The 20,000-nt window shown below is 42.7% G+C and overlaps 1 protein-coding gene across 2 annotated transcripts in view; it reads left to right on the top strand.

Moving 5' to 3' along the window:
- LOC138975590 (monocarboxylate transporter 12-like) overlaps nucleotides 1-1,660 on the top strand; it is an 11,366-nt gene extending 9,706 nt beyond the window's left edge. For both annotated transcript variants that reach the window (XM_070348313.1, XM_070348312.1), the window contains one exon: nucleotides 107-1,660. In XM_070348313.1, coding sequence (XP_070204414.1) covers nucleotides 107-291 — 185 coding nt within the window. In that variant the 3' untranslated portion in view covers nucleotides 292-1,660. The remainder of the gene's footprint in view (nucleotides 1-106) is intronic.
- Nucleotides 1,661-20,000: the final 18,340 nt, after the last annotated feature.

Below are 20,000 nucleotides of genomic sequence, written 5' to 3'. Positions count from 1 at the left end.
GTGCGTGTGTGCCCGCAGATTCATGTTTTACTTGTTTGATTCTTCGTTTCTATGCACCATTTTGTTAGGTGTGAGTTCTCACATGTTTTTGTTTTATTTTGCAAAGGTTACATCAGGGACATAACAGGATCCTACACGGCAGTGTACCACGTGATCGGAGCGGGAATGCTCTTGTCCGCCATCTTTCTCGCCTTCGAGCGACCAATCAGGCGCCTTGAGACAAAACAACAACAAAGATACAACCAATCGGTCACTGTGGAAGACCAGGATACTTACCACATCCAACAATGATGATTCTTTCAGAAGGTGTTTGTTCTTGCATAGCTTGTTAAAGGAATGCCTTCGCTAACAACGGAAGTGCCTGTCTTAGTTAGACTGTCGTGTCGCGCGCATATGTCAGTGTGCCGGAGTGTATATGGGTGCGTCTCAGAATCTCGTCCTCTGTTTGTGACATTATCACCAAAAGTAAAATCTTCCCAGAAAACGTTGATAATACTATTTACACACTTCTCAGGGTGTACCTTTTCAGTTTAAACAAGAAAAAATATAACATTGCCTTTAGTTTGCCATATATTGAGCATTATTTGGACCATGTGTGCAAAATCACCCGTGTAACATGGATACAATAAAAGACAAAAAAACTGCATTTATAAGGCTGAAAACGACTTTTATTCAGTTATTATTGTTGAATCACAAGCCATTATAGAGTTCAATATGAAATGACTACATGCAAACAACAAAATAATGTTTTTTTCAAAGTTCCATGCATTCGTCAAAATTTCAATACAAAAATGAAAATTAATTAATGATATCCTGATCAGAACATGTTGATACATGGCATTCATTCAGTCTTATTGACATTTAACCTTCACAATAGCATATATACAAAGATTTGTTGCTCCAAGACAAAATGTTAGAAAGTTATCCCAAAAGAATGCAAAATGGTCACCGATGTAACATGGAAACATCACTTTTGTAACAAAGAAACGGTTATGCTTTTTCCCACAAACTTTACTAAATGAAGCTGATTTTGCAACCAGATTCTTCTTAGGTAAAATGCCAAACACTAAAACAGGAACAGAAAGAAAAAAAGCTGGACAAAATCAAGCAAACTTTGCCCCAAAAAAGAGAAACATTAATGAAAAGTTCATCACCGACGTAACTCGGAAACGAACAACCAGACATGTATTATAAGGTTTGACATGAAGAATGCAAATGTTTAAAAGTGGTTCATTCAATTGTTAAGACAATAAACCAAAGGCATTGGTTACATATAGAACAGTTGCCACTTGCAGTTAATTAATTTATTTTAAAAGAAATAATGCCCCCTGGCATTGAAGGTGGGGTCACGAATCATGGTTGCATCAGATGTAGGGACAAAGGAAATATCATCGATCCCTGGAAAGCAATAGTAGTTCCCCTCCGGTTTCCTTCGAAGGAACGTTACCACCAGTTCATCAGGTCGAATCTCTTGCACCTGAAACATGCAAGTACCTGCGATTTCAACTAAAGATTGATGCAATATGTGTACTAGTTTCACTAACATGAATTTGTTTAATGTCTATCAAGATTTTGATGCATCCACATTCACTGGCTAAAAACAAAATAAAGTAATTATTTTGTTCAGACTTACCATTCCATTGAACATACAACTTTTACAATTAAAGAAAACATTGACACTTACCGTTCCTTTAAATGGATTTCGGAAATTTAATTTTGATCATAATTTTTTATATTTTTAATTTTCAGAGCTTGTTTTTAATCCAAATATAACATATTTATATGTTTTTGGAATCAGGAAATGATGTAAATTAAGATGAACGTAAATGTGGATCGTTTTATATAAAAAAAAAAAAATTATTACAATTTTCAGATTTTTAATGGCCAAAGTCATTAATTAATTTTTAAGCCACCAAGCTGAAATGCAATACCGAAGTTCGGTCTTCGTCGAAGATTGCTTTACACAAATTTCAATCAATTTAATTGAAAAATGAGGGTGTGACAGTGCCGCCTCAACTTTTACAAAAAGCCGGATATGACGTCATCAAAAGTATTTGTCGAAAAAAAGAAAAAAACGTCCGGGGATATCATACCCAGGAACTCTCATGTCAAATTTCATAAAGATCGGTCAAGTAGTTTAGTCTGAATCGCTCTACACACACACACGCACAGACAAACAGACACATACACACACATACACCACGACCCTCGTTTCGATTCCCCCTCTATGTTAAAACATTTAGTCAAGTTTTGACTACGTGAAATCGAAAGAAAAACTATTATTAACAAATGTTTAGCCTAATTTTTCACTTCATAGAATATCATAGCAGCAAAAACTCACCTTTTCTTAAGAACCTTGGGTGTTGATCACTGTCGTAACAAAATCACAGACTTCGGAAACATTCTCGAAATCTTTCTTCGCTGCTGGAACCTGCACTATTTCTCTCTGTAACTGCGCATGCGTAGTCACCCGCACCTCTAAGTCACTACGCGCAAAATAGTTCTAATCTTTCTTCAAAACTCTGAACATTATTTGCAAAACCGTTCACCATCGTAACGGAATTTTGAAGAAGCATGTCATATTGCGCAACTTTCAACTTAGTTTGCAGATGCAATTTTGAGAAAATAATACTTAAATAACATTTAACTTAGCGAGTTTCTATGCCCTTTCATGTCAAGATCGTGTTGAAGATGAATATGCAAATTCTAAAGTTCAAATTTAGGACTTGTTGCTGTTGCACGCGTGTGGAAACCTATGTTACGACAGTGATGGCAAACTTTCAAGCGATTAATTTCGTTTAAAAAAACAATTCTGTGGACAAAATAACATTTCAACTGTCAAGTACACTTAAACCAAACACACATAACAAAAATAGCAGTCCTTGGACATTCTAAACGATTCTTGTAGTGAGGTACAAAACTAGTTGATGGTTCATGTCACAGATCAGACCTCCATTTTTCACGCATTTAATCATTTCTTTCGCAAAACAACCTTCATAATAATCATGCAAAATACTCAGTTTTGTTTGTACTATTTCTTTATTCATTTTACTTCTCAAAAATACCAATATCATGATTTAAAATTCAGTATGTTTCAATTGTGGGCTAATTTGATTATGGCACACACAAAAGGATCAGTTTCTGAGACGCACCCATATGTGTGTTGGTGTGTGGGTGTGTTTGTGCGTACGCGCGCGCGAGCGCGTGTGCGGCGTGTGTGTAGCCTTAAGCGTGTGTGAACAGATTCATCCCGCCTGATCATACACTATCGGGAAAATAAATAGATGACAATTGTGTCTATGACGATTTAAATGTGAGTCTTTACCTTGAGCATTTTGGTGTACTGTTTGTTCTAAGCGAATTCCCTCAAGAGTGCAACTGTTACAGCTGTCTCTTTCTTTCTAGTGTTCTTGACGGTTTGTGTTTTTCAGTCAAACAAATAATATGTCACTGTTAAAACTGGAGTTTCGGGTGTGAGCATTTGGATGTTAGTATGGGGACAGAGGTTCTGCAGGGAAAGTGCCTGTCTTAGTTAGACTGTCGTGATGTCTGGCGTGTGTTTAGTGTGTGTGTGTGTGTGTGTGTGTGTGTGTGTGTGCGTGTGTGTGCGGTGTGTGTGTGTGTGTGTGTGTGTGTGTGTGCATGCGTGCGCGGGCGTGTGTCGGTGTATGAGGGTTTGTGTGAGTGTGTATGGGTGTGTGTGTGCGTGCTTGTGCGTACACACACACACACACACACACACACACACACACACACACACACACACACACACACACACACACACACACACAGGGGACAGATCGAGGTTCTGCAGGGAAAAATTAATTTTGGAGAAAAACAACAACAACCCTCACCTACTCAGTGAACCTTTGGTGATGGAGGAAGTGGAGTCCGTTGCTAATCATTTAATGAATTTCTGATAACTTTTCTGATGAATTCATTCTGAGCGAAGACCAGAGTCTTCTCTTCCAGCAAAACGTGTTGAGCACGTAATTTAACTCCTCCTGCCCCCCCCCCCCCACCCCCTTCCCCCCAACCCCGTTATACGTTGTGAGAAATGTGGATTGAAATTCTGTATTTGACTTTATTCTATTTCTTATTCTATTTATTTTCTTATTATTTTTGTAATTTTATTTTATTTTGGTTTTCTTAATCTATCTACTGTGTGGTTTGAACGGCAATTTAATCATTCATTAATTGATACAATACACAATATAGACATTCAGAATCAACAACAATAACATCACAGTGGCAATGCTAAGGTAGTTTATTAAAACTGCTTTCTTGCTGCAAAAATATCACATACTCATGACAAACCTATTAAGCGTATACAAACATGTAATAATGTAATAGGACTATATCAGATTATTTTATTGGTGAAATAGCGCAGACGCACACACGCACGCACGCGCACGCGCACAAACACACACACACACACACACACACTCACACACACACACACACACACACACACACACACACGTGCTAATTCTGTAATTGCTTGTTTTTGTAGAACGTTATACATTGTAGAGTGTCGACGGACAGTCGTGAATATGGTTCCCTAAAATTGGAAATATACCAGAGGGACACAACTAGTCTCATAATCACTTGTCATGTCATAATTTTAGGTTACTGACCTTAAACATGTGGATGAACGCACGCACGTACGCACACACGCACGCACGCGCACACGTACGTACGCACGCACTCCACTTATACACACTGATACACACCCACGCACGCACCCACCCATAAACATCCACACACACGTGCACACGCACGCACACAACAAGCAAGCGCGCACACAGATTACTCAGTCTCGGCCTCTGCCCGTCTATCTGTCAGTGTCACACTGACTCACTTTCTCTCTCTGAACTTCTCACGACCCCGCCACCCCCCCCCCCCCCCCACCCTTCTCACCTTTAGTTTTTTCTATACGTTTGTTGCTGCAGTGCAAATGTACTTGTGTTGGATTATCCCTGCAGCCCAGCCGAACAAAAGTCCCACCGATCTCAAAAAAGGACCGTCAAAACTTTCATCCGGACGGGACACAAGGAATGGTTTCTTTTCTTGTTGTACTCCTTTTTCTGTCTGTCTGTCTGTCTGTCTGTCTGTCCGTCTCTGTCTCTCTCTCTGTGTCTCTCTGTGTCTCTCTCTCTCTCTGTCCCTCTCTCTCTCTCTCTGTCCCTCTCTCGCTCTCTAGCTCTCGCTCTCTCTTTCTCTCTCCGAGTCTCTCTCTCTCTCTGTCTCTCTCTCTGTATGTCACGGTCTCTCTCTCTCTCTGTCTCTCTCTCTGTCTCTCTCTCTCTCTCTCTGTCCCTCTGTCTCTCTCTCTCGCTCTCTCTCTCTCCGAGTCTCTCTCTCTCTCTGTCTCTCTCTGTGTCTCTCTCTCTCTGTCTCTCCCTGTCCCTCTCTCTCTCGCTCTCTCTCTCTCTCTCTCTGTCCCTCTGTCTGTCTCTCTCTCTCTCTCTCTGTCCCTCTGTCTCGCTCTCTCTCTCTCCGAGTCTCTCTCTCTCTGTCTCTCTCTGTGTCTCTCTCTGTGTCTCTCTGTCTCTGTCTCTGTCTCTCCCTGTCCCCCTCTCTCTCTCTCTCTCGCTCTCTCTCTCTCTCTCTGTCCCTCTGTCTGTCTCTCTCTCTCCTTTTTCTCTCTCTTTAACACACACACACACACACACACAGATAGTCAGACAGAGGGATCCATAGAACAGTAACCAGCCTGACAAATAACCTAAATATAGAACGACAAACAGAAACAAAGAAGACAACAGCAAAAAACGCACAAGAATAGTTTCAACTTATGTCACGAAGGCATTCTCATACGCCTTTTACGGTGTGATTTTAAAGTCTCTTATCCAAAACTCTCGATTCTCCATGGCAGATGTCACAGGGCAAGAAAGCACTAAAATTGAGTGTACTACCAGTGTACTACCAACTGAGCTACCGCCCCCCCCGTCGGCGAGGGAATCATTTCCAAGAGTCAACTTTGCGCAGACTATCCTCCGTGTACGTGTGCACCCCGGCATGCGCACGATAAAGAACACAAGTTCAAAGCAAAAGAATCAGGGCTTGGAAACACGAATACACGCATCCAGGAAAAAGAAGAAAAAAAATGGGTTGCGATGTACTGTACATGTATATGGCCGCTGGCAGTCCCCATTGAGAAATTAGCCCGAACGTATGTCCATGAGGGAAACCTCACAGGACTATATAAAATCGTATTATTATCCTTATCATATTCACACAAAGATTGTTTCCGTCGACGTCACAGCGGTCTTGAAAAGCATTAAAATGAGACGATTAACAATGATAACCAACGGACCAACCATCCGTCGACGTCACAGCGGTCTTGACTAGCATTAAAATGAGACGATTAACAATGATAACCAACCGACCAACCATCCGTCGACGTCACAGCGGTCTTGACTAGCATTAAAATGAGACGATTAACAATGATAACCAACGGACCAACCATCCGTCGACGTCACAGCGGTCTTGACTAGCATTAAAATGAGACGATTAACAATGATAACCAACGGACCAACCATCCGTCGACGTCACAGCGGTCTTGAAAAGCATTAAAATGAGACGATTAACAATGATAACCAACGGACTAACCATCCGTCGACGTCACAGCGGTCTTGACTAGCATTAAAATGAGACGATTAACAATGATAACCAACGGACCAACCATCCGTCGACGTCACAGCGGTCTTGACTAGCATTAAAATGAGACGATTAACAATGATAACCAACGGACCAACCATCCGTCGACGTCACAGCGGTCTTGAAAAGCATTAAAATGAGACGATTAACAATGATAACCAACGGACCAACCATCCGTCGACGTCACAGCGGTCTTGACTAGCATTAAAATGAGACGATTAACAATGATAACCAACGGACCAACCATCCGTCGACGTCACAGCGGTCTTGACTAGCATTAAAATGAGACGATTAACAATGATAACCAACCGACCAACCATCCGTCGACGTCACAGCGGTCTTGAAAAGCATTAAAATGAGACGATTAACAATGATAACCAACCGACCAACCATCCGTCGACGTCACAGCGGTCTTGAAAAGCATTAAAATGAGACGATTAACAATGATAACCAACGGACCAACCATCCGTCGACGTCACAGCGGTCTTGACTAGCATTAAAATGAGACGATTAACAATGATAACCAACTGACCAACCATCCGTCGACGTCACAGCGATCTTGACTAGCATTAAAATGAGACGATTAACAATGATAACCAACCGACCAACCATCCGTCGACGTCACCTGGGCGTTGTGATTTACGCTCCACGGTGTGATTTGAATGTCACTAAGCTAAATACATGTGAGGGGGAAGAACAGCAGATGTTGCAGGGCAATAAAGCACTAACGTTGAAACACCCAGCCTGGTTTCATCTATTGCACAGGCTTTCTCTGCGTGAAATAGACCATTAGGTCTGCTACATGTGTCACCGTCTGGCTTGTCAGACGAGATTTGTCACATGAACGGGACAGCTCTGTTTGGTTGTACTGTGTGTACGTGTGTCTGTTTGGTTGTAATGTGTGTACGTTTGTCTGTTTGTCTCTTCTGCACAGTTTCTCCAAAACAGTTATCAATGATTCCCTGTTACACATCACCGCTCTGTACCCAAGGCCGGATCCATGTCCTGTTCACAATAACTGACCTGCGACCGATGATTTGCTATTTCATTTAGTGTAAAACTATTCATTAGCACACGAGGGAAGATTAAACATTTAAATAAAAAAAAAAGACATATAGGGAAGAAAAAAAAGAAGAGACAAAGTTAACGTCTAAAATGTCAAACATGCCCCAGATATGCAGTTGTGCACTTTAAAACAACCGTGGTAAATAATCAAATGACGTTCGAATGTTTGTTACAGGTATCGCGCGAAACAAGCATTCCCGGTATATTACCGGTAACAATCTAAAAATACCGGCAATCATATTATAGGCCTATCTACCGGCTGGTATATTTCGTTGGTCTGCATATGTCAAGTATACAACTAGCTGTTTAAACAGCTGGATATTTTTATTGTATTAACAAACACATCAAGTGCAGTAACGCAACGACATTGGGGGTTACATTGCAATGATGATTTCTTCTTGTCGTTCGCTGATAGATCGTCAGTCCGGACGGCAGGGCGAAACGTGCTGTCCTCTCACACTGTATTCTTCTTCTTCTTCTTCTTCTTCTTCTTCTTCTTCTTCTTCTTCTTCTTCTTCTTCTTCTTCTTCTTCTTCTTCTTGTCGTTCGCTGTTAGATCGTCAGTCCGGACTGCAGGGCGAAACGTGCTGTCCTCTCACACTGTATTCTTCTTCTTCTTGTCGTTCGCTGTTAGATCCTCAGTCCAGACTGCAGGGCGAAACGTGCTGTCCTCTCACACTGTATTCTTCTTCTTCTTGTCGTTCGCTGTTAGATCGTCAGTCCGGACTGCAGGGCGAAACGTGCTGTCCTCTCACACTGTATTCTTCTTCTTCTTCTTCTTCTTCTTCTTGTCGTTCGCTGTTAGATCGTCAGTCCGGACTGCAGGGCGAAACGTGCTGTCCTCTCACACTGTATTCTTCTTCTTCTTCTTCTTCTTGTCGTTCGCTGTTAGATCCTCAGTCCGGACTGCAGGGCGAAACGTGCTGTCCTCTCACACTGTATTCTTCTTCTTCTTCTTCTTCTTGTCGTTCGCTGTTAGATCCTCAGTCCGGACTGCAGGGCGAAACGTGCTGTCCTCTCACACTGTATTCTTCTTCTTCTTCTTCTTCTTGTCGTTCGCTGTTAGATCCTCAGTCCGGACTGCAGGGCGAAACGTGCTGTCCTCTCACACTGTATTCTTCTTCTTCTTGTCGTTCGCTGTTAGATCGTCAGTCCGGACTGCAGGGCGAAACGTGCTGTCCTCTCACACTGTATTCTTCTTCTTGTCGTTCGCTGTTAGATCGTCAGTCCGGACTGCAGGGCGAAACGTGCTGTCCTCTCACACTGTATTTTTCTTCTTCTTGTCGTTCGCTGTTAGATCCTCAGTCCGGACTGCAGGGCGAAACGTGCTGTCCTCTCACACTGTATTCTTCTTCTTCTTGTCGTTCGCTGTTAGATCGTCAGTCCGGACTGCAGGGCGAAACGTGCTGTCCTCTCACACTGTATTCTTCTTCTTCTTCCTGTCGTTCGCTGTTAGATCGTCAGTCCGGACTGCAGGGCGAAACGTGCTGTCCTCTCACACTGTATTCTTCTTCTTCTTCTTCTTGTCGTTCGCTGTTAGATCGTCAGTCCGGACTGCAGAGCGAAACGTGCTGTCCGCTCACACTGTATTCTTCTTCTTCTTCTTCTTGTCGTTCGCTGTTAGATCGTCAGTCCGGACTGCATGGCGAAACGTGCTGTCCTCTCACACTGTATTCTTCTTCTTCTTGTCGTTCGCTGTTAGATCGTCAGTCCGGACTGCAGGGCGAAACGTGCTGTCCTCTCACACTGTATTCTTCTTCTTCTTCCTGACGTTCGCTGTTAAATCGTCAGTCCGGACTGCAGGGCAAAACGTGCTGTCCTCTCACACTGTATTCTTCTTCTTCTTCTTCTTGTCGTTCGCTGTTAGATCGTCAGTCCGGACTGCAGGGCGAAACGTCCTGTCCGCTCACACTGTATTCTTCTTCTTCTTCTTCTTGTCGTTCGCTGTTAGATCGTCAGTCCGGACTGCAGAGCGAAACGTGCTGTCCGCTCACACTGTATTCTTCTTCTTCTTCTTCTTGTCGTTCGCTGTTAGATCGTCAGTCCGGACTGCATGGCGAAACGTGCTGTCCTCTCACACTGTATTCTTCTTCTTCTTGTCGTTCGCTGTTAGATCGTCAGTCCGGACTGCAGGGCGAAACGTGCTGCCCTCTCACACTGTATTCTTCTTCTTCTTCTTGTCGTTCGCTGTTAGATCGTCAGTCCGGACTGCAGGGCGAAACGTGCTGTCCTCTCACACTGTATTCTTCTTCTTCTTCTTCTTGTCGTTCGCTGTTAGATCGTCAGTCCGGACTGCAGGGCGAAACGTCCTGTCCGCTCACACTGTATTCTTCTTCTTCTTCTTCTTGTCGTTCGCTGTTAGATCGTCAGTCCGGACTGCAGAGCGAAACGTGCTGTCCTCTCACACTGTATTCTTCTTCTTCTTCTTCTTGTCGTTCGCTGTTAGATCGTCAGTCCGGACTGCAGGGCGAAACGTGCTGTCCTCTCACACTGTATTCTTCTTCTTCTTCTTCTTGTCGTTCGCTGTTAGATCGTCAGTCCGGACTGCATGGCGAAACGTGCTGTCCTCTCACACTGTATTCTTCTTCTTCTTGTCTTTCGCTGTTAGATCGTCAGTCCGGACTGCAGGGCGAAACGTGCTGTCCTCTCATTGCACTGATTTAAAAATGGCGGACACTTGTGGGCAATTTTGTTGAACGATATTACTGGTGTTCAACATTAAATTTCAACAACAATGTATGAAGCTTCACTGAAAAGAAAACAATATCCACTGTCGCCGACTGCCACATTATCAATGCAATTGTCAAACTTTGAATGTATCGGTGGTATTGATCATGCCTTTGTGTGCCATTCATTCCGTTTTGTTTGACGTTATTCTATTGATCATAATCTAAGGTTGGCCTGTACGTGTGTGTTGTTATTACAGCTTACATCGGTCTTTACTTTACTTTACTTTATTTGGTGTTTAACGTCGTTTTGTCATCGGCCTGTTTGTGTTGTGCTTACAGCTGTTATCTGTGTTATTTGAGAATGTGTGTGTTTGCGAAAGCTGGCCCGTGTCGTGATTTGAATGTTAACTCACCTTGTTTCTGCGGTTGCTTAATTATCATACTCAATATAATTATGCTAACATGCGTATTTTTAGGTGTTTTTGTTCAGGAAGCAAGGAAGCGAGGAAGAATAAAGGAAGAAAAGCACGAAGGAACGAACGAAGAAGTTGGGAATCAAAACACACAAAATGCCCCCAAACATCTGTGCACGACCACATGCGACGTACATAGTGCACTCTATGCTTATGTTAATGGTAAAGTAATGTTTAAATCAATGGAAAACGGTATAATAATCTTCGTGTTGGGTGGTGCTGGGAGGGAGGGAGGGGGAGGGGGGGGTGATTAGGGAGGTATCCTCCATAAACGGAATTCTAATCTCTAAAAGTGATGTAGGTCCTTTCCAATAATTATATAGGCTGACGTCACATGCCACAGCAGGTTGTCTTTTGAATTAGTCGCAAAAATATACATTAAGCTTAAAACGGCGTTAATTTTGCTTTGGGTTGATTAACTGTTTGCTTGCTTGCTTGCTTAATTGCCTGGTTGGACACACGTACTAAACTTTAGGAACAAGAAATTCCTCCGAGGTAGGAAAAACACCCCCGTTGGTCAAAGGGAAATAACCATTCTCACTGCCACCAACTGAGAAGGTTATTTCCCTTTGACCATTAATATGTCCCTCTATAAGTCCTTGTAGAATCTTAATCCACCAATAACTCCCTAACCGTGTGTTTGACTGGTCCCAATTTTTGCAAGGACCGTCTCAGGAATGTATAGAACCTGTTCACCAAGTTTGGTGACGATCGGTCCGTTCATTCTTGAGATCTATATGCGAACACAAACAAACAAACAAACACATCGAGCGAATCCTATACACACCCCTATACCGGGAGTGTAATAAAAAATGGAACAAGAGACAGCTACATTGTGCTGACGAAAACGATAAGTCAAAACCGGTTCTTATTTTTTGTATTCTTGTTGCTGTTTTCTGGTGAGTACATCTTTATTACACCCCCGGTATAGGGGTGTGTATAGGTTTCGGTCGATGTGTTTGTGTGTTTGTGTGTTTGTGTTCGCATATAGATCTCAAGAATGAACGGACCGATCGTCACCAAACTTGGTGAACAGGTTCTATACATTCCTGAGACGGTCCTTACAAAAATTGGGACCAGTCAAACACACGGTTAGGGAGTTATTGGTGGATTAAGATTCTACAAGGACTTATAGAGTGACGTATTTAATGGTCAAAGGGAAATAACCTTCTCAGTTGGTGGCAGTGAGAATGGTTATTTCCCTTTGACCAACGGGGGTGTTTTTCCTACCTCGAAGGAATTTCTTGTTGTTATCTAGTTTTAGGACTAAACACTCAATGATCTTGGCATGGCAGCCATCTTTCAATGGTCAGTTATTTCTTTTCAAGTACTCAATAAGGGGTTCACTAGTCCGAGGGTTCACTAGTCCGAGGGTCCACTAGTCCGAGGGTTTACTAGTCCGAGGGTTCACTACAGACGCTTGAACAAAGGATATTCAATTTGATTTGTTTTTATTTTGTGTGTGTATGTGTGCGTGGATGTGCGTGTGCGTGCGTGCGTGTGTTTTTCACTGCTGTGGGAACCAAATCGAAGAATATTCTCATAAAAACACTGAGTAGTTTTCATTCAAAAAGATAGTGTGGTGTTTTATATTTTGACTGAAGAAATCTCAGACTATTTCTCCCAAGAAACTTAGTTATTTATATTTTGACTGAAGAAAGGATATTAAATTTATCAGGATACCGCCACGACTGGACAATTACGTGATCGAACTGCCTACAGTTTTTAGTCATATTATATAGCACCTCGGGTTTCCTTTTGCCCGTGAGGGTCAATTAGTTATCCCACCGACCTGAATTATGGAGAGGATCGAGCCTGGGTTGTACTACAGCCTCACACATAATTTCATTGAAATCGGTTTTCAAACATCGGATATCTATTTGCGGACAGACAGACAGACAGACAGACAGACACACACACACACACAAACACACACACACACACACACACACACACACACACACACACACACAGTCAAACCTATATACCGCCTTTTAAGGGGCGGTATAATAACTGCAAAATCAAGCGTCTACAGTGAACCCTCGGACTAGTGAACCCTCGGACTAGTGAACCCTCGGACTAGTGGGACGTTCCCCAAAAAAACAAACGCGCAGTATGTCGCACCAAGCAATCAAGCCGAGCCAAGATTGCAGCAATCACGTAAAGTACCTGTTCCTACAATAAGTGTCAAACAAAGTATTAACCGGCGGTGTGGCCGGATGTTAATTATACTCCCGCTGTTGGCATATCTCAACCGGCACAAAACCGGAATTCACCGGCGATCACCGATAAAAGCTATACAGCTCGAACACTTATTAACCACTGTAGCGTGACGTTGTGTTTTGTCATAAACTAATCGTTTCAATAATATAGGCTACTTTTCATGTTTTTTTAATCTCGAACACCGTTAAAAACATGCTCTATACAATGATCCCAAAAACGTAAAAAAGCGACTTATATATAGCTTAAAGAACAAACCCTGAACACGGACACACCACAACCGACACAAAACCCCAACAGTATAGTGCACTTGAACAACAGACGGGACAGAAGAGCCTGAGACCAACAAAAAAGAGATGCAGCCAGAGATTCAATAAGAGGAAGTAATGATTTATGAAAACCGGCCCGCTGTCAGTTTCACAGCAACAGCTGCGCAAGCGCAGAGAGCTCTCAATCGATACACGTGTCTACCAACTATAGACACAGCGGGTGGGTAGGGGTGGGTAGGGGTGGGTACTAGGGGAGACAGGGGGCGGGGGGGGGGGGAGAGAAAAAATGGACACATCTGTCGAATGGTTGGTTTGTTGGGTAATTGTTGGATTTCCATGTCCTTTCAACTTACCTTGCTATTCGCGACCGATTCGATCATTGCTTTCTCTTTCTCCGTTTTCATGGTGGTCTTTGTGTTTGAAACTATTTACATCTGAGTCTATTGCAATAATTTAAAGCGAAGAAGAAGTCTATCTGTATTGTTCGCCACTTGTTACTTCAAATCTTATTCTCATAACGTTTCTCACAAGTAACGATCTTGTTAAAAATCTTGATCTCCTTTAAACGTCTTGTTAGTGAATCGACGGTGGAGGGGGGGGGGGGCAGAGGGGGGTGGGGGAGGGGGCCGTCTAGTATAAAACATTCAGATACACATCTGTCGAAACAAAGACACCGCCCATCGCTTCCTACAACAAACAATTCAAAGTGTAAGTCATGAGGTTCATAAGAAACGTGTGTATGTGTTGGGGGGGGGGGGGGGGGGCGGTAAAGGGAAGGAAGGAGGATCCCGGGTGTGGTGAGAGTGGAGGAGGGTAGGGTGGGGAAGGGTAGGTGGGGTGTTCGAGGTGCGATTGGATCTGAATGTTAAGGAGCACAAGGGGGGTGGGAAAGTTGCTTAAAGATGGGGTGGGTGGGTCGTACGCTTTTATTGTTTTACAGCAACTTGTAGAAAGTGACATCAGTACTTTACAAGGCTATCGGTCAGTAGAAAGTCAAAGGGAGGAAAGCGGGAATAAACACATCTGCATACATGACTCAGGGGCTATAAAGCTTTGTCTTTCAGTTATAAATAGCTTATAATTATGAAGGTTATTTTTTTAGTAAACAGAATTAGATTCCGCTGTGTGTGTGTGTGTGTGTGTGTGTGTGTGTGTGTGTGTGTGTGTGTGTGTGTGTGTGTGTGTGTGTGTGTGTGTGTGTGTGCGCGCGTGCGTGCGTATGGTGTGTGTGTGTGTGTGCCGTGTGTGTGTGTGTGTGTGTGTGTGTCTGTGCGCGTGGTGTGTGTGTGTGTGTGTGTGTGTGTGTGTGTGTGTGTGTGTGTGTGTGTGTGTGTGTGTGTGCAAAATTGATAATACATTAAAAGAGAGATTTCATTTCCGAGTAACGAACGCCAAATCCAACAAAAACGGAGTAACGTTGACAATTTTCTCGTATCGAACGGACAGATTTTCATTTCGGTTTGGAGTCAGATATATTTTTATCTCGACCACCTGGTATGTGCGGAATCGACATAAACCTTTATGCTCTAGTAGGACGTCATTTTACACACCCTCCCCCTCCCCCCCACCCCAACCCATTCTACACTAAAAAGAAATGAAAAAAACCATTTGTGTGAAGATTTATACGCTGTTTAGTCCTAATAAAAAAAATCCGCATTTTAAAAACCAATCAAAGAAGCCTGAATTAGACTTCCGTGAGCTGGCAACGCAACATGCTGGCAATTAAAGTAGCGAAGAGGCAAACAAAATTTCTTTTTGAAACCATCTAATCTTGGAATGAATACGTAAAAACTGGTACAACACGTACGTATGCTTCATTGAAAGAATTCCACAATTTGGTATGATATTTGATCAGTCATATCTTCGGGCATAAATAATGTGTTCGTTTTGATTGTAAAATCTACGATAGTATGTGTAATGCATCACAGTTTTCGCTTCAGTGTAGGGTAAGTAAAGTAAACTGTGTTGCAGCATGATAATTTCTATACAGTTTGGAATATGCGATGCTGTGGCGTCTTTTATCGGTGTTTGCACTGGCTGAAGAAGAGCAGGGATGTATTTATTGGATGAGCGGGAGGGACTTCGTAAAGGAGGCATGCCTATGAGTACAGGGGCTGGCCAGGCGGGGAGAGGGGGTGGTCTGGTGGGGGTTGATTTGACCCCTAGATGCCGTTGGATGCTGTTGAAATTTTGCATTTTAAAGGGGTATTTTGAGTCTCTCCTTGAAAAAACGGTACATGTTTCAAAAAGGTGTGGCCGGGATAGGTCCGTGTTATATTTTCACTATTCGACCGCATTTGGACATCTGTCGACTGAATACGGTCTAAACCCTTCAGGTTGCCATTATATATTTGATCAAACATATGTTCGGGCATAAATAATGTTCGATTTTGTTGCCGCCAAGACCACGTGCGCTTGCCGGTCGCAGTTTGTGCAAGGGAACGCTGTTTACTTGACACTGTACCTTGTCGTGATTGCGCTAGGTGCTTCGTATGGCAATATTAGGTAAAATTGAACAAGACAAAACCGGTAATTTGGAAATAAGCAACCAGTCAAACTAAGATGTCAGCTTTAGTTTTTCTTCTTCTCATTTTTATATTGAAATCACAACTGCAATCACAGCCGGTAGCAGGGACCGGTTAAAATGTTCTTTTCCAGTATTTTTGCATAAAAACACACACACACACACACAACAAACATGTAAAATACCGGACATTTCTGGTTAACTTGAATTCTCTAGCCGATAACCCTTAAGACTGTAGCAAATCTGAACTTCAGAAAACAATGACATTAACCGGCATATGCGACATTGAACGGCATGTATGTTGCCGCCTGCCAATGACTCAACCCAAGGTAGCACGCCAGGTTGCAATAACACCCAGCATCAATCAGTGTCCAGAAAATATCAAACAGATGGAAAACAGAGATATCACCCGGTTTAAGTGTGATAGCAACCGCTACTGACGTGTAATATATCAAATGTTATCCAAAATAAAAAGAGCGCTGCATAAAAAAAGTTCCAGCAGTATTTCACCCGCGTTATGGCTAAGCCCGGTCGGATGCACAAATGTGTCAGTATTGTTTTCGGGACAAAATACGGGTGTCAAATACCCATTTCAGCAAAGCCTATATTTTGGTAAATGTCGCTCAAGTTATGTTGGCTGTCTCTTCATAGTACTCATTAGTCGTAAAACAATAAACTACTAATTGAATACATATACCTCAAACAGCTGTTGTCAATTCGATCACAATATGGAGACCTAAATTTCGCGATGCGGCTGCTTGCAGCTATTTTACCTGCATTTCTCAGGGAAACATCATGTTTTACACTCGCCGGTACCCAATGCCCCCAAAAGAATTGGTCAACTTACCTGGGATTCTCCCTCATTCTTAATGAAACGGACATCTTCACGAGCAGGTCCGTTCGTTGGACGACATCTCGTGGAAACTGACAACATTTGCATACATGGAACGTTTCGATTGGTCGATCCATAGTCGACGTAATGGTTGGCTATTAATAGCTGACTGCGCGAGCCACGTGGCGCACGGGCAAGGCACGTGCATGTGTCGACGCCGGCCGGGGTTTGTGCTTTCGTTTGAAGGGCCTAACATGTGTCACCAGCAGACATCCCACGGTGTTATACTGATGCTGATATAGACCTTAACTTGCTCCGGTGAATAATATAGACCGCTTGAATGATGAACCTATTACAATGTGTATGAACTGGGCAAAGTCTCCCGCCACGGTGTAATATAAATTTTGAGAAAAAAAATCCGATGAGTAATGCTACAACTTACTGCTTCAATGATGAACCATATATCATGTGTATGAACAAGGGAATCATTCCCATTGTATAATATTGATGCCGAAAAACACCTGTTTTCAGCGGCGAAATGATCCGGATTGCTTGAACGCCACCTAATGTGAATCAGTGTGTGGACCAGGAAATCTCTCCCACTTTGGAATAAATTGATGCTGAAAAACATCAGTTCCGGTGAATAGTATATAAGCCGCCTCGAATGTGTAAGCTCATGAGTATAGACTAGGACATTTCTCCCACACTGTAATATTGCTGCTGACAATATCGTTCAAGTACTGACCCTGCTAAACATATTTTTCGATGAACGACTCATGTTACCTTCCTGTCAACAATTATGAGCGGGCACTATAAAAAGAAAAAGAAAAACCAATATATCAAATAAAATAAAAAAATAAAAAATACTCTTGCATCTATAGTCCATCCTTGCGTCATTTCGGCTGTAAAGCCTACAGGCTGCTGGTCAGTAATTGTTTTATCGTTTGGAAGCTCAGTTGTATCGTGAAATCGTTGGCCAGACTTATGTGCTTGTCAGGATATATTCTACGTTGTAATATTGATGCTGTTTCACACACCTTTGGTGCCGTCAAAAATACATGGTGAATGCCCGTTTAACCCACTGAGGAAATTATATATTGAGAATTTGAGAACCTATCTTGTTGCTATATATTCTTGGTCTGTCAAACCTTAAAGAAGCCTTTCGAGACGAAGATTTGCATTTGGTTTTTGATCTAAATTTAAGATGAGACGCAAAGGGAGGTAAGCGATCTATGCGTACGTTATGTGCAACAAGAGTAAGTGAGGCAATCTCCTAGCACCTGAGATTGTTTTGTCCACTACCGTTGAAATGAACAAGCGACTATCATCCTCTAAGATGAGACATTTTCGCTGGTTTTAACCTTGTATTGTGTTCAGTGAAATAGCTTGTCAAAGTTTTAAAGTTTTCAGCAATCACTGTATGGATCATATATAGTGGTTGAACCTTACGTGTAGAACTTGAACTAAGAAACATGCAGCTACACTCGACACATAGACGATGTTTGGAAATAACTCTGTGGGGATTGTATGCGGGTTGTGAAAGAGTGATCAGTTTTTATGTGTTTTATTTTTTATTGAGGCAAATCTTCCCCCGTGATATTCTAGGCCAGTCACTAGCGAAGGGTGTATCTGGAAGACGTGGACATGAAGCCTGTGTTCAAAGTTTGCCTCAAAGCAGGAGTATTCACTCTTAATCAACCCATACGATTGGCGCGATGGCCTAGTGGATAAGACACCGGTGTAACACGAAATTTTTACTCCACGAAAAATTTACTCCGGAGTAAATATTTCGTACGAAATTCTTACTCCGAGTACACTTTTCGTACGAGAAAAGAACTCCCCAAGGCACGAAAAAATGACTCCCTCCACGAAATGTTTACTCCCCATTTTTTTTTTTTTTACTTCCAGTAAAAATCTCGTACGCAAAAATGGGATGCGGGCGAAGGGATAATGCCAATAAGTGATCTCGCACAAACGAATGTCGCGCTACCCTCCTTCCACCCCTTCCACCACCAAGACTAACAAGGGGACAAGGGAGTAAAAATGTCGTACACCTGGCTTTGGAAGTTAAATTGCTCGTGTTGGGGTGAAGTAATTTATTCGTTATTTATTCGTCAGGGGAGTAACATTTTTGTACGCAATTTTTACTCGGAACTCACCTGTCTTGGGGAGTAATTTTCTCGTGCAATGGGGGAGTGCTTTTTTCGTAAAGGGAGTAACTTTTTCGTACGAAATGTTTACTCCGGAGTAAAAAATCTCGCGGGAGTAATTTTCTCGTGTAACACCGGCCTCCCATGCAGAAGCGGGTCGCGTGTTCGAATACCGGCTGCGCCTGGTGGGTTAAGGGTGGAGATTTTTCCGATCTCCCAGGTCAACTTATGTGCAGACCTGCTAGTGCCTTATCCCCCTTCGTGTGTACACGCAAGCACAAGACAAAGTGCTCACGGAAAAGATCCTGTAATCCATGTCAGACTGAGTTCGGTGAGTTATAGAAACACGAAAATATCTAGCACGCTTCCCTCGAAAGCGGCGTACGGCTGCCTTAATGGTGGGTCAAAATCGGTCATCCCATGCATGAACTCAGAAGAAGAAAAAAACAAAAACCCGTACAAGTTATGTCTGGAGTTTGTCTATTGGGGCTAGATAGAACTTTTAAAGTCAATGACGGCTTCGTCGTGACACCGCACAATGTCATTGTGAATGTACGAGCATAAGGGGGAGGGGGGGGGGGGGGGGGGGGCGTTTACAGGGTAGTTTACGGTACTTTGACACCACAAATACTGACTGCCGCAGAACCACTTGTTGCGCGACAGGTTGTATAGACAACATGAATTGGTGTAGCCTGGTCAATGCTGCAGTATGTAACCCGTTTTATATATGCTGTTTTATACACAGCCTGTAGTCTTCCGTCATTTCAGGTCAGACAGAATCATTGAAACTAAGCCCAAAGCAGCCAGTGAACAAATCTATGAAAAGGGTATAGTATTGGTTATAAGGCCAAAAAAAAATAGGTGTGGTTACGGTAACATAGCCAAAAAAATAGGGTAGGAAGGTAGGCAATCACTTTTTTTTTTTAACTTTTTTTTCTAATGTGTACAAATTAAACCTACTTGACATGGAAATAAGTGTGCGACTCGGGCGCTTTCGCTTTCATTGCGTTTTCTGCACTCGTTTTTATATTTAGTCAAGTTTTGACTAAATATTTTAACATCGAGGGGGAATCGAAACGAGGGTATGGTGTATGTGTGTCTGTGTGTGTGTGTGTGTAGAGCGATTCAGACTAAA

This window comes from Littorina saxatilis, linkage group LG9, assembly GCF_037325665.1.
Source record: "Littorina saxatilis isolate snail1 linkage group LG9, US_GU_Lsax_2.0, whole genome shotgun sequence".
Classification (NCBI taxonomy): Eukaryota; Metazoa; Mollusca; class Gastropoda; order Littorinimorpha; family Littorinidae; genus Littorina; species Littorina saxatilis.
This window is presented reverse-complemented; position numbering and strand designations above follow the sequence as displayed.